Genomic DNA, 26924 nt, shown 5'->3' on the forward strand with positions numbered 1-26924 from the left:
GATCTGGGGTTGTTTGATTTTCTCATAACTATTAATATATATTTTATATATAAATATAATAAACTCTTTTGTGAAGCTCCATATCAACATATATTTGTCTTTTTTTCAAATTCTTTATTTACGTTGGAGCAGTTGTTTGTAATCTATCTTTGATTTCAAGAATTGTTTTTTTCATGAAGAAATCACATGAAATCAGCCAATAAAAGAAAAATCAGTCTTAAAAAAACATGTATTTGATATACATAAATTATATATATGTGTATAATATATATATATATATTGTAGAAAACATTTATATTTAAAAAAAATCTAGAAAAATAGTATTGATTTATTAATGCATATTATTGTATTTAAATTGTTAATTAGTCACTGGATAACGATATATTTATATTTCTGGTCACGTGACGCGCCTCAACGGAAGTAGCGTTGTTTGGATTCAGGGTTGCCAAGTCCGTTCTAAAATACACTTTTGTAGTGTTTAAATCTCGAGGCAAATGTAAGATTGTAAAGTATAAAGTTACACTTTTTTTTACAAACTAAATACATGTACGACAGAAACAATATACGATGTCATTCATACTGTTTTAAAACATAGCAGCAAAGCAGAAAAAACATAATACACGTGAGATGGTTAAATAAATTAAAAAGGTATGCAAATAACTTTGTTTTACCACTTTAATATCTTAATTTTATGCAGTGTCATTGTTTTGGCTCAATGTATAAACTCTTTCTATATATTTATTTAACAATGATCGATATGATCTTTTGTGTGAATGGCCAGCAGTAATTTGTCCTGGAGTGGATTACGTTTAGTTTAATTTGCGTGCGCGTCTAACGGACCTGGCAACCTCGGGATTAGGAAACGTTGCTGTCGGCCTGTCGGTCGGGACTCGAACCGCTAAACCAACTGAAACAACATGAAGTAGAAGCTGTGACCTGAGGACCAGTCTGCCCATCAGAACACTGGTTTATACGAAGAGCTGCGAGCGCTGTAAGTATGCGAACATTACGTCAACCGTTGACGTAAGTAAACTCAACTAAGTTACGTGAACGTTAACCGTCGACGTAACTAAGCTAACATGTTTACGTCAACAACTTTTAATACATAGTTTAACCTGAATATTGAAGCGTTAACTAAGTCAATACAAAGTTTAACCTGAATATTGAAGCGTTAACTAAGTCAATACACAGTTTAACCTGAATATTGAAGCGTTAACTAAGTCAATACACAGTTTAACCTGAATATAAAGGTGTTAGCTAACAGTTAACTGAATATGCAGTTCAACCGGAATATAACTAAACGTGTTAGCTAACAGTTAAGTGAATACACAGTTTAACCTGAGTATAAATGTGTTAGCTAACAGTTAAGTGAATACACAGTTTAACCTGAGTATAAATGTGTTAGCTAACAGTTAAGTCAATACACAGTTTAACCTGAATATTAAAGTGTTAGCTAACAGTTAAGTAAATACACAGTTTAACCTGAGTATAAATGTGTTAGCTAACAGTTAAGTGAATACACAGTTTAACCTGAGTATAAATGTGTTAGCTAACAGTTAAGTGAATACACAGTTTAACCTGAGTATAAATGTGTTAGCTAACAGTTAAGTGAATACACAGTTTAACCTGAGTATTAAAGTGTTAGCGAGTGAATACACCGTTTAACGTGCATATAACTAAATATGTTAGCTAACAGTTCGTGTAACCTAAATATTAATGTGTTCAACTCATTTTAAAAGGTTTCCTATTAATGTGTTCAACTAGTTAGTTAATCTCTCCACCAACGTGTTTATATTAACGTGTTTATATTAACGTGTTTATATTAACGTGTTCACCACCAACAAGCCCCTGAAGGAGGATTGCAGGTTTTATATTAAAGTTAATAGTCAAAGTGCAAACATACATAAAATTTGAAATTGTGTTTCTCTTCTGTCCAGTTATAAGTTAAAAATATATATAAATATAATAATATAAACAACATTAATTAGAAAACTATAAAAAAAACTGGTGGGGAGCGAGTTCAGTTTCTGACAGCCTGGTGGTGTAATGTGTTTAATATTAACGTGTTTATATATATATATATATATATATATATATATATATATATATATATATATATATATATATATATATATATATATATATATATATTGTGTCCCTGCAGCAGGATGGCAGGGTTCCTCTCCTCGGTGAAGCGAGGCCTGAGGCTGGACGCGCTGAGGGAAGCCGGCCGTCAGTACCCGGTCTTCTGCTTCGTGCTGCTGGCGATGCTGTCGCTGACTCTGCTGCTCAACAGGTGAACAGAGTGCATGCTGGGAGAGTCTTGTGACGCCGGGACTGCTGGGTACTCACCTGTGTGTCTACCTGAGTTCAGTCAGGTTTCAGAAGAAAACATTCATATTGCTTTTATGAGACCTTGAAAAATTAGAAAGAAATTGCATTTAAAAACACATATATTAAATATTAAATACAATCATGTATTAAAACATGAGATTAGCCTGTTACATCACTGTAAATATTTTTGATATTCGGGTTTATGCTCGTATTTTTTATAATTTAACCATTATTATATTGGTAGTTGTATTTATTTATTTATTTATGTATTATTATTATTATTATTATTATTATTATTATTATTATTATCAATTACAAAGACCTCGGCAGTATATTGACCTCTCATTGATGACAGTGAGATGAAACTATATGTCGTCTACAGACGTTTGGATGTGGTGATCTATCTTTATTTCAATGTTCTATCGTTTGAGACGTTTCTGAGTGTTGGAGACATCTGAAGGGTAAAAGGTTCAGGACCCGCTCGTCTCCCTGCAGGTTCCTGCACATCCTGATGTTGTTCTGGTCGTTCCTGGCCGGCGTCGCCACGTTCTACTGCTCCCTCGGGCCCGAGTCCCTCCTGCCCAACGTCCTGTACGCCGCCAAGCCGAGGAGCAAAGTGAGTGTGACGTGTGATTACTGTTCAGAGCTGTTGGGACGGTAAAGCTCATCATTCATCCATTTAATACTCATGTGAAAACATCTGGATTCATGCTAGTTCACCACCAACGCTCCATCTGACTCCTCCTGTTGTGGGTTCTCTGTTAGCGGTGCTGCTAACGTTACTAGCTCTCCTCCTGTTGGTTCTCTGTTAGCGGTGCTGCTAACGTTACTAGCTCTCCTCCTGTAGGTTCTCTGTTAGCGGTGCTGCTAACGTTACTAGCTCTCCTCCTGTAGGTTCTCTGTTAGCGGTGCTGCTAACGTTACTAGCTCTCCTCCTGTAGGTTCTCTGTTAGCGGTGCTGCTAACGTTACTAGCTCTCCTCCTGTAGGTTCTCTGTTAGCGGTGCTGCTAACATTACTAGCTCTTTTCCTGTTGGTTTAAACACTGATTGGTTGTTTACAAAGTCAAATGATCAGAGATCAGTGAAACATCCATACCGTACTGGTCACATGTTCTACTGGTCACGTGTTCTACTGGTCACGTATTCTACTGGTCACATGTTCTACTGGTCACGTGTTCTACTGGTTTCCCTCCTCAGCGGCGGGAGCAGGAGTTGTTTCCTCTCGGTCACAGCTGTGCCGTGTGCGGGAAGGTGAAGTGCAACCGTCACCGGTACGTCAAGTCTGAGGAGACACACACACACACACACACACACTAAGGATGCTAATGAGACCTGTGTTGTTGTGCAGGCCCACGCTGCTCCTGGAGAACTACCAGCCGTGGTTGGACCTGAAGGTTCACTCCCAGGTGGACGCGTCAGTAGCCGAGGTGCTTCACTGAAACTGATCTTCATGATGAAACACGGCTTCTACCTTTTTTAACTCATCTTCTTTCTTCTTCCACCGTCACACTTTCTTTGGTGTCTGTGACATTGTGTTTCAAACTCTTTGTGAATGTAAATATTTCAGTTCCCATGTGATCTGCAGGTGTTCGAGTTGGTTCTGGAGAACTTTGTGTACCCGTGGTACAGGTAGGAGAACATTGTAGAGAACATGGTACAGACGTGTAGACATGCAGCAGCGGCTCTGACCGTCCTCCTCTGGCGCTCAGGGACATCACGGATGACGAGGCGTGTGTGGACGAGGTGAGGATGACCTTCCGCTTCTTCGCGTCGGTGCTCGTCCGCCGGGCTCAGAAGGTCCGTGTGTGTTCTCCGGTCCACTGTGGTTCTGCGTCATCCTCCCTCTGTCGTCTTGAGCGTCCTCTGGACCTCGTCGACGTCACACTGTGTGCCGTAACGCTTTCCCTCTTCTGCTCTCAGGTCGACGTTCCTGCTGTGTTTGCAGACAAAGTCATGAAAGCTGCGATGAAGCACATTGAGATTATCGCAAAAGCTCGAAAAAAAGGTACCGGATACACACGGATACATGGTTACACACGGATACACACGGATACATCGTTACACACGGATACACACTGGTACATCGTTACACACTGTTCCACCCTCTGCACAACTCGCTGACTGCGCATTTGGAAAAGTGGCGAGTTTGAAAGGGTTTAAATGTGAAATTATGAATGGAGATGTAAATATTGGTGTGTGTGTGTGTGTGTGTGTGTGTGTGTGTGTGTGTGTGTGTGTGTAGTGCAGGGCGTGGAGGGCCTGCAGCAGGCCGCTCTGGACGAGTACGGCTCTGACCTCCACATCGCTCTGCGCAGCCGCAGAGACGAGCTGCTGTACCTCAGGAAGCTCACGGAGATGCTGTTCCCCTACGTCATGCCGCCCAAAGCCACCGACTGCAGGTACACACACACACACACACACACACACACACACACACACACACACACACACACACACACACACACACACACACACGATGACGAAGCTGATATGATGCATCCTCTCAGGTCTCTGGCTCTGCTGCTGCGGGAGGTGATGGCCGGCTCCGTCATGCTGCCGACGATGGACTTCATGGCCGACCCCGTGAGTAGAACAGGAAGTTTGCACCCGGTGTTTTGATGCAGTAACACAACAGACCTGACGGGTTGTGTCTCTTTGTTTCCAGGACTCTGTGAACCTCATGGTGCTGATCTTTGTTGACGACACTCCGGTGAGTTACGAGTGACCTCGTGACCTCGTGACCTTCCCGCTGTGCCGCTCGCCTTAACGCTCTTGTGTGTCTGCAGCCAGAAGCCGCCAGCGACCCTCCGTCTGCTCTGGTGCCGTTCTTACAGAAGTATGCAGACGTCAGCAACAAGAAGTCCTCGGTGAGACCCGGTTCACTCATTAATATGACATCATTTCATTAATATTCCATCCATCTATATTTGTGTGAGGTACTTTCCTTTTGTATTTGTATTTTATGCCACTTTATACTCCATATTCACTACATTTTACACAATAAATTAATAATACAGCAGAAGAGGTAGTGTTGGTTCTAGTGCCCCCTGTGGACTAAAGAGGTAGTGATGGTTCTAGTGCCCCCTGTGGACTAAAGAGGTAGTGATGGTTCTAGTGCCCCCTGTGGACTAAAGAGGTAGTGTTGGTTCTAGTGCCCCCTGTGGACTAAAGAGGTAGTGATGGTTCTAGTGCCCCCTGTGGACTAAAGAGGTAGTGTTGGTTCTAGTGCCCCCTGTGGACTAAAGAGGTAGTGTTGGTTCTAGTGCCCCCTGTGGACTAAAGAGGTAGTGTTGGTTCTAGTGCCCCCTGTGGACTAAAGAGGTAGTGTTGGTTCTAGTGCCCCCTGTGGACTAAAGAGGTAGTGTTGGTTCTAGTGCCCCCTGTGGACTAAAGAGGTAGTGTTGGTTCTAGTGCCTCCTGTGGACTAAAGAGGTAGAGTTGGTTCTAGTGCCCCCTGTGGACTAAAGAGGTAGTGTTGGTTCTAGTGCCCCCTGTGGACTAAAGAGGTAGTGTTGGTTCTAGTGTGCCCCCTGTGGACTAAAGAGGTAGTGTTGGTTCTAGTGCCCCCTGTGGACTAAAGAGGTAGTGTTGGTTCTAGTGCCCCCTGTGGACTAAAGAGGTAGTGTTGGTTCTAGTGTGCCCCCTGTGGACTAAAGAGGTAGTGTTGGTTCTAGTGCCCCCTGTGGACTAAAGAGGTAGTGTTGGTTCTAGTGCCCCCTGTGGACTAAAGAGGTAGTGTTGGTTCTAGTGCCCCCTGTGGACTAAAGAGGTAGTGTTGGTTCTAGTGCCCCCAGTGGACTAAAGAGGTAGTGTTGTGTCCCTCCTTCAGGTGCTGAAGTTGGACCTGAAGCAGATCCGGGAGCAGCAGGATCTCCTCTTTCGCTTCATGAACTTCCTGAAGCAGGAAGGAGCCGTCCACGTGCTGCAGTTCTGCCTCACTGTGGGTGAGAAGCCTCTCAAACGCCTAGCGGCCATCTTGGTCTAAGCTGCCAGTGAACGCGGCGCAGAGTGACAGGCGTGTGGAAGCAGCTGCTTCCACCCCGTGACATAAATATAGATCTCTACATATGTATATGCATGCTACTGTTTCCTTCCAGAGGAGTTCAACGATAAGATCCTGTGTCCGGACCTGAGCGACGCGGAGCTGCAGCGGCTTCACGGGGAAGTGCTGCACATCTACGAGACGTACTGCCTGGACGAGAGCATCGACAAGATCAACTTCGACCAGTTCATCGTGGAGGAGATCCGGAACAGTGAGATAACCGCCGTGCCTGTGTCTGTCGTCACGCCTCTGTGAGATAGGAGTAGTGTATACCTGGCAGGGTAGTTGAAGCTCCTCCCCCTCAGTTGCAGAGGGTCCGTACGGCGGCGTGGTGAAGCTGCAGCAGATGCACTGCCTGTTCGAGGCCTACGAGCACGTCCTGTCTCTGCTGGAGAGAGTCTTCACCCCGATGTTCTGCCACAGCGACGAGGTACCGCCTGCAGACCCGCTCGCCTCACACTCAGGGTCTATTTGTATTTGCTTGATGTAGTTCAGTATTAACATTTTGTGCTTTAACTTTATTCCAGTGGACAGCTAGTTGTAATAACAAAGCACACGTAGTGTAATACATGATGCGTTTAATATTTTAGCTTAAAAGCACACTTTGACTTTTTTCTACTTGAATTACTACGAGCAACTTTCACGTTGTGTGGATTGTGGCGCCCCCTCTGGACTAAAGGGGTACTTTCACTGCAGCGGGGTCCAACTGTGAGAGCTTCTTCACTGAATAATTCTTCCTCCAAAGATCTTTGTGGTGAATACATGTGGTTGAGAGGACGACACGAGTCCTCCATGAGCTGTAGTGAGTCCTTTGTGTGTCCTCTGCAGTACTTCAGACACCTGCTGAGGGGAGCAGAGTCGCCCACCAGGAACTCACGCATCAACAGGTGAGCTGTTCTTCTGCTTCTGATTCGTTATTCAGGCAACAACCTGATGAAAAAGTTCTTTATGGTACAAATCTAAGTACAGAATTAGATTTTTATTGTGATGATGATAGTAATGAATAAAGACGTACGCTCATGGAAAACCTTGGGAAAGTCATAAAGTTTTAAAATGGTTTAAAAGTCCTTAAAAATGTGTTACATTCATGTGTTCATGACGTTCATTGAGTTATAAATAATGAATCTGCTTTTAAAAGAAAGAGGCTCAAAATATCAGCAGCATACATACAGACATCTATATAAATGTTTATTCTTTTAATCAAACTATTGTCTCTCATTCATTTGAGTCATTTAAGGTTTACTGTATGCTTTGAATCCTCATTGTTAGTTTAAATACTACATTTTATCACTTTTTACTGTCTACACACACATTTCACACAATGTTTGCTCATGAACATTTGAGTAAAAGTCCTGGAAATGTGGTTCCAGGTCCTGGAAATGTGGCTCCAGGTCCTGGAAATGGGGTTACAGGGCCTGGACATTTGTGTCAAAGTGTGTGAACCCTTCATTCAGTTCCCTCTCTCTCCTCAGGAACTTGTCCAAGCGGGGCGAGTCGTTCGGCATCAGCCGCATCGGCAGCAGAATCAAAGGCGTGTTCAAGAGCACGACCATGGAGGGCGCCGTGCTGCCGCCGGGCGCCATGAGCGACCTGGACGAGGATCTGGTGAGCGGCTCGTTACCGATGCAGTGTGAACTGCCTGCTGTCGGTCGTGCTCTTATTTATATTAAATATATATGTATGCTGCAGGTGGAGGAGGCCACCGTGGTGCTGGAGGACGACGCCCCCGCCGAGCCGGCCGGCGCTCCCGGCTCCCTGAGGAACCTGTCGGCCTGGAGCGTGGTCATCCCGTACATCGACATCTACGACGACGACGTCAAGCGGGAGAAGGTCCCCGTGTTCTGCATCGACGTGGAGCGCAAGGACCGCAAGGACGGTGAGCGAGGGGGCGGGGCCAAGGAAACTGTTACATATTCATGTTCTATATCACGTTGTTGAGCGAGGGGGCGGGGCCAAGGAAACTGTTACATATTCATGTTCTATATCACGTTGGTGAGTGAGGGGGCGGGGCCAAGGAAACTGTTGCATATTCATGTTCTATATCACGTTGGTGAGTGAGGGGGCGGGGCCAAGGAAACTGTTGCATATTCATGTTCTTTATCACTTTGATGTGAGCAAGGGGGCGGGGCCAAGGATACTGTTACACATGCATGTTCTTTATCTTTACATGTGACGTAGTGAGTGTGACGTAGTGAGTGTGATGTAATGACGCAAGCGTCTGCTCCGCAGTCGGCCATGACGCAGAGCGCTGGTCCGTCTACAGACGATACCTGGAGTTCTACGTACTGGAGTCCAAACTCACCGAGTTCCACGGTAACTTTGACCTGTGTGTGTGTGTGTGTGTGTGTGTGTGTGTGTGTGTGTGTGTGTGTGTGTGTGTGTGTGTCATGTTCATGTATTCTATGTCATGTTCATGTGTTCATTCTGCAGGAGCGTTTGCAGACGCTCAGCTTCCGTCCAAAAGAATCATCGGACCAAAGAATTCAGATTTCCTGGCGTCCAAGAGAGAAGAGTTTGAGGAGTATCTGCAGGTGAGGAAGCTTCTGTTTCATCTCACGCCGTCTTCTCCGCCGACAGGAAGACGCAGAGTCACGCTTTCCCTCGTCTGGCCTGTAGGGGGCAGCAGAGCCACACAGGGAACAAAGAACTTTACAATGAAACTAATGGACTGCAGACGTTCTCGTCATCACAGAACATCTCAACATTAGAGATGCTTTAGGTCTTAGTCTAGCACTATATAAGACGTGTGTGTGTGTGCGCGCAGAGGCTCCTGCAGCATCCAGAGCTCAGCAACAGTCAGCTGTTGGCAGACTTCCTGTCTCCTCACAGCATGGAGTCCCAGTTCCTGGACCGGATGCTGCCGGACGTCAACCTGGGTATGAACGCTTTATACTGGTCTATACTGGTTTATACTGGTCCTCTTGTTAAATCAGCTGGTTATGAACACTTTATACTAAATACATTTTATTTTTATTAGCGTGTAACTTTTCTTATTTACTGTGTTTTTTTTTTCAGGAAAGATATTCAAGTCTGTTCCGGGGAAGCTGATGAAGGAGGTGAGCTGGAGGTCAGAGAAGGACGTGTGGTGCATTATGGGATGTGCAGGAGCAGGATGTGTGGTGCATTATGGGATGTGCAGGAGCAGGATGTCGGCCTCTGGGTTTGCAGCTGACCTCTGAGAGCCGCTGCTGCTTTACATCATTACACAGGTTCAGGTGTTCAGGGACGAGCACTTTGTTGTTGTTGTTTACGCTGACGATACGAAACGCTGTGAAACTGTTTCCAGAAAGGACAGAACCTGGACCCGTTCATCCAGTCCTTCTTCAACTCCTGCGAGTCGCCCAAACCCAAACCCAGCCGGCCGGAGCTGACGGTCCTCAGCCCGACCGCCGAGAACAACAAGAAGGTACAAACACACACAATAAGAAAGTACAAACACAACGCGGGACGTTTACAGAACAACAAGAAAGTGCAAACACAAACAAACACAACGCAGGACGTTTACAGAACAACAAGAAAGTGCAAACACAAACAAACACAACGCAGGACGTTTACAGAACAACAACAGGAAACTCATGAGCTTCATCAAAACACTTTAAGTGGAGCTTTCCTGTTAAACGGTTGGGGAGGATTTCCTCTCCAGGGAGGAAGACTCCTGGCAGCTGATGAAGCAGCGCTTCCCTCCCTGGGACTCGTGTTAACGAGGTTGTGCGTCCGGCTGGAAGCTGGTGTTGTTGGCGCCATGAAGACGCTTTAAAGTCATTTGAAGTGAACCATCACACGCTTCTTACCGGCTACTTTCAAAACGTAGCATCGTCATCCATACAAAGAACATACGAGGAATCTGACTCATTTTAATAAAAGTAATATTAATATTCGCCTGCAGCTCTTCAACAACTTGTTCAAGAACAACGCCGACCTGTCAGAGAGCGCAGAGAAGAAGAACAACGACAACTTCTTCTTGGAGATGGTGTCTGTAGACGGCATGTATGACTCCATGATGTACGTCGGTAAGTGAAGCTCACGGAGCGGAAGAGATGAATATACGGATGGAGAGAACTCTTCAGTCTCTGTGTCGTGACTCTTCAGGTGTTCTGACTCTTTAGTGTCTGTGTCGTGACTCTTCAGGTGTCGTGACTCTTTAGTGTCTGTGTCGTGACTCTTCAGGTGTCGTGACTCTTTAGTGTCTGTGTCGTGACTCTTCAGGTGTCGTGACTCTTCAGGTGTCGTGACTCTTTAGTGTCTGTCGTGACTCTTCAGTCTCTGTGTAGTGACTCTTTAGTGTCTGTCGTGACTCTCGGTGTCGTGACTCTTCAGTCTCGGTGTCGTGACTCTTCAGGTGTCGTGACTCTTTAGTGTCTGTGTCGTGACTCTTCAGGTGTCGTGACTCTTTAGTGTCTGTGTCGTGACTCTTTAGTGTCTGTCGTGACTCTTCAGTCTCTCGGTGTCGTGACTCTTCAGTCTCTCGGTGTCGTGACTCTTCAGTGTCTCGGTGTCGTGACTCTTCAGTGTCTCGGTGTCGTGACTCTTCAGTGTCTCGGTGTCGTGACTCTTCAGTGTCTCGGTGTCGTGACTCTTCAGTGTCTCGGTGTCGTGACTCTTCAGTGTCTCGGTGTCGTGACTCTTCAGTGTCTCGGTGTCGTGACTCTTCAGTGTCTCGGTGTCGTGACTCTTCAGGTGTCGTGACTCTTTAGTGTCTCGGTGTCGTGACTCTTCAGGTGTCGTGACTCTTTAGTGTCTCGGTGTCGTGACTCTTCAGGTGTCGTGACTCTTTAGTGTCTGTGTCGTGACTCTTCAGGTGTCGTGACTCTTTAGTGTCTGTGTCGTGACTCTCGGTGTCGTGACTCTTCAGTCTCTGTGTCGTGACTCTTCATGTGTTCTGACTCTTCAGTCTCGGTGTCGTGACTCTTCAGGTGTCGTGACTCTTTAGTGTCTGTGTCGTGACTCTTCAGGTGTCGTGACTCTTCAGTGTCTCGGTGTCGTGACTCTTCAGTCTCGGTGTCGTGACTCTTCAGTGTCTCGGTGTCGTGACTCTTCAGTGTCTCGGTGTCGTGACTCTTCGGTGTCGTGACTCTTTAGTGTCTCGGTGTCGTGACTCTTCAGGTGTCGTGACTCTTTAGTGTCTGTGTCGTGACTCTTCAGGTGTCGTGACTCTTCAGGTGTTCTGACTCTTTAGTGTCTGTGTCGTGACTCTTCAGGTCTTCAGTCTCTGTGTCGTGACTCTTCTTTGCCTCGCAGGCCGGACGGTGTTCCAGACATCCGACTGGCTGCATCACTGTCTGTGTGCGGCCCGCATCCTGCTGAAGAACTCGTTTGAGGCGTTCATGGACCAGTTCATGAGGAGCAAGATGGAGCTGCTGCTGCAGGAGCACCACCTGGTGTCCCTGGTGACTCAGCTCAGAGGTGCGCTTGTTTCATGTGTTTCAGAAAACCAACACACGTTCAGCTGTTCAGACACGTTGTTCATGAAGTTTAAAAAGTGAGATTCCTTCGTCAGTCTCGTGTTTGTAGAGCGGCTTCCTCTCATCACTCGTTTGGGTCTCAGTTCATCAATTAAGAAACTGTAATTTCCAGTAAACTTGAATGCGTGGCAGGATGTGTGGACTCTGTTCCTTCACTAGCGACACTTAAAATCCTACGATCTTCTCCCCGTCTTTGACCTTCAGAAGAGTGTTCATGGTTGTGTTGTCGTTCCTCTGCAGACTCCATGTTCTGTGAGAGCAGCGATGAGAGAACCTCTGAGGACAAACAGAGCCGAGCCAAGAGGACGTTTGACGAGATGATGAACTACTTACCAGGTTCTCACCGACGCTGCACGATTTAAATATATAGATGTCTGTAGATATGGAGACAGACTCACTGACTCAACATTTCAACATGAAGCGTGTGTTTTCTGTTCCAGACGTGGTGATGAAGTGCATCGGTCAGGAGGCGAAGTACGACGGCGTGCGGCTTCTGTTTGACGGCTTCCAGCAGCCCGTCCTCAACAAGCAGGTGAGGGTGGACACAATAACAGAGACGCTCATCGACAAGTCTGGACACTTTGCTGAAGGTCTCCTGACTCTTATCTCCTCGTTTCCTCAGATGACGTACGTGCTGCTGGACATCGCCGTGCAGGAGCTTTTCCCTGAACTCAGCAAGGTGAACGAGTTCACACAGAAATAACATCACGAACTCTGAAAGTGTTTGTTAATAACAGACATGTAACTCATTGTAATTCATGTTTCATGCAGTTAAATAACATAAAAACTATGTTTGCTGTGTTTACATATAATTTGTTTCCTCTGCAGGGCGTGAAGGAGTAAAGGAAGCCACATCCGGGTCTTTGTCTATGAATTATTACTAAGTGCAATACCCAAACCAACCTCTGGGGTCATCTTTACATTCCAATGTACATAAAAGCATTAATAAAAACGTTTATATTTATTGATGTGAGTTGGCGTCGGTTGTCTTTTCTTTCACGACGCGTCTGGATTTATCCTGATTACATTTTCATACTTTTTGTTTATGAGGCACAGATCTCATGACGTCTTAAATAAACAAATTTTCTCCTGATTTATTTGCAACAAACAGAAGAAATGGTGCAGAAATAACATTAAAATTCTGAATTCATGTTATTTTTGCTGCAAAACACTGATTCAGTTGTGATTAATTACAATAAACAGATTTTAAAAAATGAAGCTGAAATAACAATGATGCAGATTTGTTAAAAAGTCTAAATTAATTAAAGACGACAAACAAACTTTAAAACGCTCGTTTTCTAAATGGAGTCTGGGTCGATCAATGCTAAGCTAATGCTACGGATGCTCTGTCAACACTCAACATAATGCCACATAGACGTAAAGGGTTACGACGCGTTTCACCACATTACGTATTGATCCAAACAAGTCTGAAATGTAACCCAACACAACTTTAATGCCAATACACAAAACCGTTAGCTAACGTGATATCAAGCTAGTCAGATGGACTTAGCGTGGATCGACCCAGACTCCAAGCTAATCAGAGCTAACGTAATATCACGCTAGTTGACTTGATATCACGTTAGCTAACGTGATATCAAGTCAACTAGCTTTCCAATAAAAAACAGGTTGGGAAACATTTGATGGGTTAACGTTACAAAAATACTGCGACACACAACTTGGATGTCTGGTTGCTTCGTTCGTACCGGCGGTCACGTCTTTAACAACCATACAGTTGGTGCTTTACCGCCATTAAACCGGCAATAACTTCAAATTGGAGTGAAAGCATAAAAAGTTGGAGCGTCGAGCGAAATTCCCAAAATGAGGCAATTTTTGTTTTTGAACGACTTCATTTTTACTTGAGTCAAAGCTGAAAGAGCTTCCTGTTCGTGTGAACGCTTCAGCTCGTTCACCTTTTTTATTAATGTATTAATAGCTGATTTCAAAGTAAAAATGAAATCCTATCTGTGAGCTTGGAGGCGTTAGCGTCCTGTCGGTGAAGTCCTCACAGGCTCCAACACACGGCCCACAGCAGAGGAACCAGAGGAACCAGTGGAACCAGTGCAGAGGCCGCGTTGGAGATCCTGATGCGTCCTTCAACGGCGGGATAGACGTTCTTCTTCTGCGCGATGTAGTTGGACACGACTGAAATGTCCAAATCCCCTGAGGAAGGAAGGAAGGAAGGAAGGAAGGAAGGAAGGAAGGAGTTCAAAGAAATGCTGTTTTTTGTTTGTGTGATGAGTTCAGGAACCCCTGAAAGGGTGGGACGCCTCACCGCTGTCGTGTTTGAGCACCTCCTCTGCGATCATGGAGAAGCCGTCCCCGCCCGTCAGCATGTAGGACGGCATCACCACCTTGTAGAGCGCCTCCTGCTGGACGGCTTCATAGCGAGGAACCCGACAGCGCGTGCAGAGCGTCGCGAGGCTCTTCACCCGGCGGCCCGGCGGCCTGGAGAGATCGAACGCCACCTGGAACCCTGACGGGACGAGAAGGACGGCATGAAACATGAAGCATGAGACATGAAGCATGAAGCATGAGACATGAAGCATGAGACATGAGACATGAGACATGAAGCATGAGACATGAGACATGAGACATGAAGCATGAGACATGAGACATGAGACATGAAGCATGAGACATGAAGCATGAGACATGAGACATGAGACATGAGACATGAAGCATGAGACATGAAACATGAAGCATGAGACATGAGACATGAAGCATGAGACATGAAGCATGAAGCATGAGACATGAGACATGAGACATGAAGCATGAGACATGAAGCATGAAGCATGAGACATGAAGCATGAGACATGAGACATGAAGCATGAGACATGAAGCATGAGACATGAGACATGAGACATGAAGCATGAGACATGAAACATGAAGCATGAGACATGAAGCATGAAGCATGAGACATGAGACATGAAGCATGAGACATGAAGCATGAGACATGAAGCATGAAGCATGAGACATGAAGCATGAGACATGAAGCATGAGACATGAAGCATGAAGCATGAGACATGAAGCATGAGACATGAAGCATGAGACATGAAGCATGAGACATGAAGCATGAAGCATGAGACATGAAGCATGAGACATGAAGCATGAAGCATGAGACATGAAGCATGAGACATGAAGCATGAGACATGAAGCATGAGACATGAGACATGAAGCATGAGACATGAGACATGAAGCATGAGACATGAAGCATGAGACATGAGACATGACGCATGAGACATGACGCATGAGACATGAAGCATGAAACACTCCAAGCAGAGCTCCTGAAGGCTCTATATATAGAGCTTCTATACAACCAGAGGAGTCGCCCCCTGGTGGTCAGGAGAGAGAATGCAGCTTTAACACATGAAGCATAGACTTCTATACAACCAGAGGAGTCGCCCCCTGGTGGTCAGGAGAGAGAATGCAGCTTTAACACATGAAGCATAGACTTCTATACAACCAGAGGAGTCGCCCCCTGGTGGTCAGGAGAGAGAATGCAGCTTTAATACATGAAGCATAGACTTCTATACAGCCAGAAACCTGTCAATTATCTTGTAGCCCCGCCCCTAAAGCGCCCCCTGCCTTATGGACTCTAAATGAGCGCCATGCTGTATTGAAACTATGGGTCGAGACCCAGAAAGAGCAGAACCAGCCGTCGGGTCAGTACCGGACACTTGCAGGAACTCCCCGGTGCTCTGGCCGTACCGCCTCACCGAGTGCTCGAAGGCCTTGAGCAGCGTGGAGCCCTTCAGCTGCACCAGGTCGAAGGTTCCCCCGAAGGGCAGCACGGCGATCAGGTCCTCCATGGTGATGGAGCCTGCGGACGCAACGCGGACGCCGTTATTCAGGAAGTTCTTCAGGCGCCGCATCGGCACCGCCGCATGGAGCGACTCTCTTTGGAGACGCCCAGACGGGATTTAACGGGACAAACAATTGAGAAGGGAGGAAGTCCTTCCTGACATCACAACGCTTTGTGTTATTGTGATCGTTGTGAGATAGATATGTACTTTAAAATCTTGTTGCAGATCCTGATGTCGTGGGCTCAGAGGACTCGCCCCGAGAGTCAAAGGAGTCTAATGTGCGTCATAAGAACATCGTTGTGTTCGGTCTGGACTCCAGAGACAGGAAGTAGAGACCCAACCCCAGAACATCTGGGAGATCTGGAACAGCCGAGCTCAAAGAACCCGTTCTAGAACGTGTCCTCGAGTCTCTGGAGCGAGACGGTGAAGCCGGTCGCTTCCTTCTCTCGAAATTATCCGGTGCCGCTCCCCGACACAGCCGATTAAATACATACTCAGTTTACATTTTGACTTCTTCGGGAGGCGACGCACCGTTTCTGGTGCGCTCGTCGATGGAGGTGCGCACGCCGCCGCCGTTGAAGATGGAGGCGCCGACGTGGTTCCACTGCAGGCCGTCGGAGCGCCGCGCGCTGTTGTCCACCTGCAGCAGAAGCAGAGCCGCGCGGCGGGTTACTGGTTCCATTCCCGAGGTTAGGAATCGTCCATGAGGTTCTCGTGCCAGAGCGTCACCGCGAGTACGGGTCTGATCTCGCTTAGCTTTAGCTTAGCTTCAGCTCACATGACCACGATGTGAACGCGGTCATGTGACCTCGTGTCCTTCATCTCTAACGAATACACAACTCTGTGCCTTTAAGACATACAAAGTAATTATGTTTGAACTTTTCTGCATAAATATGATCAAAAGTCGGAGTGAGATTCCTCAAAGGACTCCTCGACCGCTTCCAGAGTTATTTTAATCTCATTGTTCTTTGCCTTCCCATCAAGCCACAGAGCAACGCTGCAGCTCTTTACAAAGATTAAGACATAAAGCATCTAAATATGCAATAATAATCACAATAAAAACACGCAATGACATGTTAGGAAGCATGTTCAGTCCCAAAAATATGTTTTTTCGGTTCATAAATAGAAGAATGACCTGCTTTAACCTGAACTGTGCATCATAACACACCTGGTATGTACCTGACCGTCTCCGAGTCTGAGGACCAATGAGAAGTCTCCACGTTTACAGGAAGTCACTTTGAGTTTTTTACTGTAAACCGACACGTATCTTCTCACAAGGGTTACGCTACTTTAGCACTTTAAACGAATTAGATCGGCCCTGCAGACGAGGAGGTAGAAAAGTTTTAGTTTAGCAAAAACACACAAGTTAGTTCTGGTATTTTGTGTTCAGAAGTGTGAGAATCAGAGAAGAAGTCACATCTAGAACAATGGAAGTCACATCTAGAACAATGGAAGTCACATCTAGAACAATGGAAGTCACATCTAGAACAATGGAAGCCACATCTAGAACAATGGAAGTCACATCTAGAACAATGGAAGCCACATCTAGAACAATGGAAGTCACATCTAGAACAATGGAAGTCACATCTAGAACCATGGAAGTCACATCTAGAACCATGGAAGACATCTAGAACAATGGAAGTCACATCTAGAACCATGGAAGTCACATCTAGAACAATGGAAGTCACATCTAGAACAATGGAAGTCACATCTAGAACAATGGAAGTCACATCTAGAACAATGGAAGTCACATCTAGAACAATGGAAGTCACATCTAGAACAATGGAAGTCACATCTAGAACCATGGAAGACATCTAGAACAATGGAAGTCACATCTAGAACCATGGAAGTCACATCTAGAACCATGGAAGTCACATCTAGAACAATGGAAGACGTCTAGAACAATGGAAGTCACATCTAGAACAATGGAAGTCACATCTAGAACAATGGAAGCCAGATGTTCGGACGCTCACCATGGCGTCACAGATCAGGTTCCCCAGGTTGCATTCACGGAACCGGCACTCCTCGGTGGAACCATTCAGGAACACCAGAGTGTTCCCTATCACCTGGGCCGAGTAGTTGGCCAGGTTCTTCTTCCACTCCTCCACGTCGGCCAGAACCTCTGGATCTGCACGAGCGTTCACATGTACTACAGTTAGTGAAGGCATCGGTGTTCACATGTACAACAGTAAGTGAAGGTATCAGTGTTCACATTTACTACAGTTAGTGAAGGTATCAGTGTTCACATGTACAACAGTAAGTGAAGGCATCAGTGTTCACATGTACAACAGTAAGTGAAGGTATCAGTGTTCACATGTACAACAGTAAGTGAAGGCATCAGTGTTCACATGTACAACAGTAAGTGAAGGCATCAGTGTTCACATGTACAACAGTAAGTGAAGGTATCAGTGTTCACATGTACAACAGTAAGTGAAGGCATCAGTGTTCACATGTACAACAGTAAGTGAAGGCATCGGTGTTCACATGTACAACAGTAAGTGAAGGCATCGGTGTTCACATGTACAACAGTAAGTGAAGGCATCAGTGTTCACATGTACAACAGTAAGTGAAGGTATCAGTGTTCACATGTACAACAGTAAGTGAAGGTATCAGTGTTCACATGTACAACAGTAAGTGAAGGTATCAGTGTTCACATGTACAACAGTAAGTGAAGGCATCAGTGTTCACATGTACAACAGTAAGTGAAGGCATCAGTGTTCACATGTACAACAGTAAGTGAAGGCATCAGTGTTCACATGTACAACAGTAAGTGAAGGCATCGGTGTTCACATGTACAACAGTAAGTGAAGGCATCAGTGTTCACATGTACAACAGTAAGTGAAGGTATCAGTGTTCACATGTACAACAGTAAGTGAAGGCATCGGCCTCTCACCCTGCGGGACGCTGCTGTCCAGCAGTATCGGGTTCCCCGAGGCCTTCAGGACGTTCCCCGCCTCGTCAAAGGTCACCTTCAGGTAACCCAGGTACTTCCCAAAGGCGTAGGCCTGCACCACCGGGACCTGACGCCCGTCTGCCGACGTCACCATGAAGGGGTACGGACCTGCTGGGACCTCAGAGGAGGGAGGGGGTCCTGAAGGGAGGGGGGGGGCATTAAACGCACCATCAACAGCTCCTCTCTCAAGACATTGAACACACCATCAACAGCTCCTCTCTCAAGACATTGAACACACCATCAACAGCTCCTCTCTCAAGACATTGAACACACCATCAACAGCTCCTCTCTCAAGACATTGAACGCACCATCAACAGCTCCTCTCCTCTTAAGACTTCTTTGAAATCTCCCCTGAGGTCACACATTGAACACATTGGACTCATTGAACACATTGAACATTGAACACATTGAACACATTGAACACATGGAACACATTGAACACATGGAACACATTGGACCCGGTGAGTCACTGCACAGCAACGTTTTGATGTGTTTATGGTCGTGAGCTCGTGTTCTGAATCCAAACCACAAGACATGAAGTCTGCATTTCATCAGAACGAGAGACCAAGAATTCATATGCAAGTTTCTGGAAGCAACAAAAGATTCACGTCTCTGCTTTAAAGCTCTAAAGACGTCTCTCTCCCTCAGCACGGGAAGGTGAAACAGTGGAGGACGACGTCATCGGTTCTGCGCCAGAGAACCGGAGCAGAAAAGGTCGCGTCTCTTTATTTTCTTTCTGTAGGTTTTAAACGGACTTCAACGGCACGGATCTGCACTTCACAGGAGGCCTTGAACGCATCGCTGTGAGCTCTAATGACCCGTTTCCCTGAACGCTGCAGCAGCCTCACATTCCTGCTTCCTGACGAGTCTAAACAGACCAGAGTCATGAGCTCCAACTTCACTCCTCTTAGGCGCTGAGGTTTTATCCACAGTCCAGGGTTCAAACACATCGTGACCTTTAAACCACATCTCCATGACCTTTAAACCACATCTACAGAACCTTTAACCACATCTCCATGACCTTTAACCACATCTCCATGACCTTTAACCACATCTCCATGACCTTTAAACCACATCTCCAGGACCTTTAACCACATCTCCAGGACCTTTAAACCACATCTCCATGACCTTTAAACCACATCTACAGAACCTTTAACCACATCTCCATGACCTTTAACCACATCTCCATGACCTTTAACCACATCTCCATGACCTTTAAACCACATCTCCAGGACCTTTAACCACATCTCCAGGACCTTTAAACCACATCTCCAGGACCTTTAAACCACATCTCCAGGACCTTTAAACCACATCTCCAGGACCTTTAAACCACATCTCCAGGACCTTTAACCACATCTCCAGGACCTTTAACCACATCTCCAGGACCTTTAACCACATCTCCAGGACCTTTAACCACATCTCCATGAACTTTAAACCACATCTCCAGGACCTTTAAACCACATCTCCAGGACCTTTAACCACATCTCCATGAACTTTAACCACATCTCCATGAACTTTAACCACATCTCCAGGACCTTTAACCACATCTCCAGGACCTTTAACCACATCTCCAGGACCTTTAACCACATCTCCAGGACCTTTAACCACATCTCCAGGACCTTTAACCACATCTCCAGGACCTTTAACCACATCTCCAGGACCTTTAACCACATCTCCATGAACTTTAACCACATCTCCATGAACTTTAACCACATCTCCAGGACCTTTAACCACATCTCCAGGACCTTTAACCACATCTCCATGACCTTTAACCACATCTCCAGGACCTTTAACCACATCTCCAGGACCTTTAACCACATCTCCAGGACCTTTAACCACATCTCCAGGACCTTTAACCACATCTCCAGGACCTTTAACCACATCTCCAGGACCTTTAACCACATCTCCATGACCTTTAACCACATCTCCAGGACCTTTAACCACATCTCCAGGACCTTTAACCACATCTCCATGAGCAAACAAGGAGTGAAATCTGGATGTAAACATGAAAAAGTGATAAAAAGACGGACAGAAGCAGAAGCTCTTCAGGACTCTGAAGACTCTGGAAGCCTGAGCCGATGAGCAGAGACGTGCACATCTGCTTTCGCCGCAAGCAACCTGTGTTGCAACCTGTGTTGCAACACAGGTTGCAACCTGGCTACAGAGGAACGTTCTTGAAATAGCAGGCTGGCATCTTCTATGTGAGAATAATTATAATAATAATAATAATAAATGAGCAGCTTGTTAGAGTGGGAGAGGCGGTTTCTCCCGCGTGCGCCTGAATGCAGCATACCTGTGTACAGGAAGGTGTTGCTGTGTCCGCCGATGACCACGTCCACCCCGCGGACGCGCTCGGCGATGAGCCGGTCCACCGTGAAGCCCGAGTGGCCCAGAGCCACCACCTTGTGGACGCCCAGCGTCTGCAGCTTGTCCACCTGCAGCTGCACTGACTCCACCTCGTCCAGGAAGAGCAGGTGAGGGCCTGGGGGGGGAGACAGGTGAGAGGGACAGGTGGGACGGACCTTCAGGTCTCTAAGCCTTCAGACTTTCAGACCTTTAGATCTTCAGACCTTCAAACCTTCAGGTCTTCAGGTCTTCAGACCTTCAGGTCTTCAGACCTTCAAACCTTCAGGTCTTCAAACCTTCAGGTCTTCAAACCTTCAGGTCTTCAGACCTTTACACCTTCAGGTCTTCAGACCATCAAACCTTCAGGTCTTCAGACCTTTACACCTTCAGGTCTTCAAACCTTAAGACCTTCAGGCCTTTAGAACTTCAGGTCTTCAGACCTTTAGGTGAGACCTACCGGGTTGGGACAGGTGTGGGGTTTCCCGTGACGTGTACCCGACCACGCCCACCTTCTCCCCGCCGACCGTGAGGATCTTGTACGGCAGGAAGGAGCTGCCGAACGTGGAGGCCAGAGTCTGGTCCGCTCTGATGTTGGCGCTGAGGACCGGACACCGGATCTGCTCCATGAACGGCTTCATGAGGCCGTCCACGCCGTTGTCAAACTCATGGTTTCCAAAAACCTGAAAAAACAACAACAACAAAGGTTTTGCGTGTTCAGTAAAATAACACAGAAGATGAGTTCCAGTTGAGCAGAGAGAGAGAGAGAGAGAGAGAGAGAGAGAGAGAGAGAGAGAGAGAGAGAGAGAGAGAGAGAATCTCCTGCAGGTCAACGGGTTTGAACAGATGAACCTCCTTATAATATATATATATATATATATATATATATATATATATATATATATATATATATATATATATATATATATAAATATATATATATATATATATATAAATATATATATATATAAATATATATATATATAAATATATATATATATAAATATATATATATAAATATATATATATATAAATATATATATATATATAAATATATATATATATAAATATACATATAGATATATATATAGATATATATATAGATATATATATAAATATATATATATATTTATATATATCTATTTATATATATATATATATATATATATATATATATATATATATATATATAGATATATATATATAGATAGATAGATAGATAGATAGATATTCATCTTAGACAGTAATCTTTCTGACAATCATTTGTGCATAAACTCAGATTAGCAGAAACTTTGTACTCTAAAGATCTGATCACACAGTAATAGTTATGCTAGTAGTTATAGAACTAGTTATAATAGTAGTTATGCTAGTTATGGATGCTCAGTAGGCATGAAGCTCTCCGTGCGCGTGCGCGCCTCACCATGGCGTCGTAGCGCAGCGCGTTCATGAAGTGCGCGGCCTCGGCGCCCTTGTAGTAGTTGAACCACACGGAGCCCTGGAACTGGTCCCCCGCGTCCAGCAGCAGCACGTTGCCGCCGGCGGCGCGGGCCCGCCGCACCGCGGTGGCTCTGCGGGCCACGCCGGCGAAACACGCGCCGCCGCCGCCGCACTTCCCCGAGAGCTGGCTGGTCTCCTCCACCCGGGCGTGCACGTCGTTGGTGTGCAGCAGCACCAGCTCCCAGGCCGCCGAGGGCGACACGCGGGAGCCCAGCAGCAGCAGCAGCAGCAGCGGCAGCAGCGGCGGCAGCAGCGGCGAGAGCAGCGGCACGGCGCGGCGCCCCGACGCGTCCATCTCACCACCGAGGAACCGACGCGCTGCTCCTCCAGGAGCTAAAGACACCACGGAGAGGAGGAGGAGGAGGAGCAGGAGGAGGAGGAGCAGGAGGAGCAGCGGGAGGAAGAGGAGGAGGAGCAGCAGGAGGAAGAGGGGCCGTTCCGCGACGCTCTCTGTCTGTCTCTCGTGTCTTCCTCTAACGTTTAACTAGAAGTAAACACGCAGGGTGAAAGTTTTCCTCAAGTGTTTATTTAAATACTTCACACACACACACACACACACACACACACACACACACACACACACACACACACACACACACACACGCACACACGCACACAGTAAAGGTGGAGCAGCTGCTGGTTTCTCTTCAGGAGGAAATCTTCTTTTAGAAACGAGTCCATCACTAAAAAAATAAACATTTCCGCTTTTGTTCTCGAGCTGAAAGGAGAAGTTTTCATTTCTACTTCTCAGGTTCTCACGTCGTCTGTTCTTTTACTAAAATACTTATACTGCATATTTTAGTGTAATAAACTAGTAATACACATTATGTAATGTTGTGGGACCAAAAGAAAACGCCAAATTGGGAATAAAGTTGACCTGTCCGCCCTACTTTCTCTTATCTATCTCTATATATCTATATCTATATATATATATATATATATATATATATATATATATATATATATATATATCTATATCTATATATATATATATATATCTATATCTATAGATAGAGTAGATCTGTTTCTGTCCAGTCTGAACATAACGCTCTCTGTGGATCATGTAACTGAAGGTTTGAACTTTCAGCACGACAGCAAACCATCGTTTAGATTCTTAACATCTGAGAAGGTAATACAAGATTATTATTATTATTATTAACATGAAACAGAGCCAGTCAAGAGGTTGAAGGAACATTTGACAATAAAACTTTCAACATCAAATCAAGAGATGTTTGATTCTTTTTGGAAGTGAAACTCGTCTTCACTGAAGCATACAGGAACCTTCTTTAGGAACACAATGCATTCTGGGAGTGTTTGATAGACGTTCACATCAGAAGCGGCTCCTCTTTACTTGTGTTGGTCTGTTATGTTGAACAGGAGATCATCAGTCAGGGAGAAGAACGATGTTAGAAAAAACCTGCTGTTCACACTTCTGTGCAAACCTGTAATGTGACTTTAACTGAAAACACCATGAGGACGTTGTGGCGTCAGATGAAACAGTCAAAACTGAACCTCCAGGGCAGCAAACCCTGAACCATCCGGTTCAAACCATGTTGTCAACATGTTTATGAACCATCCGGTTCAAACCATGTTGTCAACATGTTTATGAACTGAGGAAACATTTCACACAAACATGTAAAGTCAACTGATTCATACCAAAGAGCAAGAACTCCACAGGAAGCTCAGAGCATCAGGATGATCCCAGTTCCTCAAACACACGGCTGACAAGTAAAGAGTGTTGCTCCACGCAGACCACCAGCTGCCAACACAACAACTACACAACAACTACACAACAACTACACAACAACACCAGCTGCCAACACAACAACTACACAACAACTACACCAGCTGCCAACACAACAACTACACAACAACTACACCAGCTGCCAACACAACAACTACACAACAACTACACCAGCTGCCAACACAACAACTACACAACAACTACACCAGCTGCCAACACAACAACTACACAACAACTACACCAGCTGCCAACACAACAACTACACAACAACTACACAACAACTACACCAGCTGCCAACACAACAACTACACAACAACTACACAACACCAGCTGCCAACACAACAACTACACAACAACTACACAACAACACCAGCTGCCAACACAACAACTACACAACAACACCAGCTGCCAACACAACAACTACACAACAACACCAGCTGCCAACACAACAACTACACAACAACACCAGCTGCCAACACAACAACTACACAACAACTACACAACAACACCAGCTGCCAACACAACAACAACTACACAACAACTACACCAGCTGCCAACACAACAACTACACAACAACACCAGCTGCCAACACAACAACTACACAACAACACCAGCTGCCAACACAACAACTACACAACAACACCAGCTGCCAACACAACAACAACTACACAACAACTACACTAGCTGCCAACACAACAACTACACCAGCTGCCAACACAACAACACAACAACAACTACACAACAACTACACTAGCTGCCAACACAACAACTACACCAGCTGCCAACACAACAACACAACAACAACTACACAACAACTACACTAGCTGCCAACACAACAACTACACCAGCTGCCAACACAACAACAACACAACAACAACACAACAACTACACAACAACTACACAACAGCTACACGGCTCATGGAAGCTGCTGCACAGCGGCTCGGCCACTAGAGGTCAGCAGACTGCAGGAAACAACAAGTCATGATGAACGGACCATTTCAGACCAGCTGCTGAAAAAAAAACAAATAAATAAAAAATGATATATACACATATATATATACACATATATATGTATATGTCTATATATGCATATGTATATATATATGTATGTGTATATATATATATATATATATACACACATACATATATATATATACACACATATATACATATACATATATATATATATAGACATATACATATATACATATATATATATAGACATATACATATATATATATAGACATATACATATAGACATATACATATATACATATAGACATATACATATATATATATATAGACATATATATGTATATGTCTATATATATATATATACACACACACACACGAAGCATAAACTTCTATACAACCAGAGGAGTCTCCCCCTGGTGGTCAGGAGAGAGAATGCAGCTTTAACACATGAAGCAAAGACTTCTATACAACCAGAGGAGTCTCCCCCTGGTGGTCAGGAGAGAGAATGCAGCTGTAACACATGAAGCATAGACTTCTATACAACCAGAGGAGTCTCCCCCTGGTGGTCAGGAGAGAGAATGCAGCTGTAACACATGAAGCATAGACTTCTATACAACCACAGGTTTCCGGCTCTCGGGCCTCCTTGTCGAACCTTAAGGTCGAGCTGTGAAATGACGGCAGAGGAAGAGGAGGAAGAGGAGGAGAGTAAATCATCGCTCATCATTCCCGTTGACAGAATCAAGCTGCGATGACATCGTGAGGAGACACATTCATAAAACTTCACCTCCACATTGTTTTTTTTTGATTTGCAGATTTTCTCCACAGAAAAACTTCTCATTCAAGAGTTTTGTTGTGAAGTTGAAGACAAACTCGACTTGTCTGAAGGGTTTTTAGTTCCTTTTCTCGATGAGTCGAGAAGAAAAATCAACCTTCTGCTTACGAAAGGAAATATCTCCCAGCATGCTCAGGGCCCGGGGGTTCTTCAACCACGACATGATTAATAACCCTGCACTTAAAATAGGCTTCAGAAATAATGATAGGAGACGGAGGGGGCGGAGCCTCTGAACCAGCATCACTTTAATTACAGAGACGCAGTGTTGGTGGGATAAGTGCTGCTGGAGTCACTCTGACACCAGCAGCACCCACTGGGACGAGAAGCTCCAGAGAAGGAAAGGAAGCAAGGAAGGACACCCAGAGGAACACCAAGGAAGCAAGGAAGGACACCCAGAGGAACACCAAGGAAGCAAGGAAGGACACCCAGAGGAACACCAAGGAAGCAAGGAAGGACACCCAGAGGAACACCAAGGAAACAAGGAAGGACACCCACAGGAACACCAAGGAAACAAGGAAGGACACCCAGAGGAATGACAAGGAAACAAGGAAGGACACCCAGAGGAACAGCAAGGAAGCAAGGAAGGACACCCACAGGAACACCAAGGAAACAAGGAAGGACACCCAGAGGAACACCAAGGAAACAAGGAAATGAACATAATGAACATCTGTTCCAGTCCGGTTCAGACCAGACATCAACCTCCAGTTCTGAAGCTTCAACACATTGTTGTGATACTGTGTGTGTGTAGAGGTGTGTGTGTGTGTGTGTGTGTGTGTGTGTGTGTGTGCTGCATCATCTCAGACATTACTATCATACAACAACTAGACCTACAATCTATCAAACTCCACAACTAGAGGTGGAGCTGCAGTGGAGAGTACTGACAGAACTTTAAAAGGCCTTTTGTGAACAAACTCAGCGTCCTGTTGGTCCAGGAGCTCATC

General features: G+C 45.3%; 2 protein-coding genes across 5 annotated transcripts; one reads left to right on the plus strand and one right to left on the minus strand.

Moving 5' to 3' along the window:
• The first annotated feature begins 1065 nt into the window (after positions 1 to 1065).
• Positions 1066 to 12812, plus strand: LOC137801309 (sorting nexin-14-like). 2 transcript variants are annotated; one of them, XM_068598694.1, is made up of 29 exons: positions 1066 to 1315; positions 2165 to 2296; positions 2830 to 2950; positions 3533 to 3606; positions 3684 to 3762; positions 3921 to 3964; positions 4045 to 4132; positions 4256 to 4340; positions 4578 to 4734; positions 4843 to 4918; positions 5001 to 5045; positions 5122 to 5202; positions 6165 to 6279; positions 6433 to 6588; positions 6683 to 6807; positions 7206 to 7264; positions 7850 to 7982; positions 8067 to 8253; positions 8607 to 8690; positions 8808 to 8908; positions 9154 to 9253; positions 9393 to 9433; positions 9664 to 9783; positions 10264 to 10387; positions 11616 to 11780; positions 12080 to 12175; positions 12280 to 12371; positions 12462 to 12518; positions 12668 to 12812. In XM_068598694.1, the coding sequence occupies exons 2-29, from the start codon at positions 2169 to 2171 to the stop codon at positions 12680 to 12682; spliced, it is 2748 nt and encodes a 915-aa protein (XP_068454795.1). In that variant the 5' UTR covers positions 1066 to 1315; positions 2165 to 2168; the 3' UTR covers positions 12683 to 12812. The 2 variants fall into 2 exon arrangements, with proteins under 2 accessions (XP_068454795.1, XP_068454794.1); XM_068598693.1 differs by having other exon boundaries at positions 1068 to 1315; positions 9142 to 9253.
• On the minus strand, positions 11469 to 22737 carry nt5e (5'-nucleotidase, ecto (CD73)). 3 transcript variants are annotated; one of them, XR_011079714.1, is made up of 10 exons: positions 22356 to 22737; positions 21396 to 21618; positions 20886 to 21074; positions 18533 to 18730; positions 17613 to 17767; positions 16171 to 16279; positions 15507 to 15656; positions 14112 to 14312; positions 12173 to 13999; positions 11469 to 12089 (listed from the first exon to the last, which is right to left on the minus strand). XR_011079714.1 is itself a non-coding variant. In XM_068598695.1 (9 exons), exons 1-9 carry the CDS (start codon positions 22725 to 22727, stop codon positions 13842 to 13844), a joined length of 1755 nt encoding a protein of 584 aa, XP_068454796.1. In that variant the 5' UTR covers positions 22728 to 22737; the 3' UTR covers positions 11469 to 13841. The 3 variants fall into 3 exon arrangements, 2 of the variants coding, with proteins under 2 accessions (XP_068454796.1, XP_068454797.1); XM_068598695.1 differs by having other exon boundaries at positions 11469 to 13999; XM_068598696.1 differs by lacking the exon at positions 15507 to 15656 and having other exon boundaries at positions 11469 to 13999.
• Between the last annotated feature and the right edge of the window lie 4187 nt (positions 22738 to 26924).

This window comes from Clinocottus analis, unplaced genomic scaffold, assembly GCF_023055335.1.
Source record: "Clinocottus analis isolate CAN_PGR_092001 unplaced genomic scaffold, fCliAna1.0.p SCAF_40, whole genome shotgun sequence".
NCBI classification, from domain to species: Eukaryota; Metazoa; Chordata; class Actinopteri; order Perciformes; family Cottidae; genus Clinocottus; species Clinocottus analis.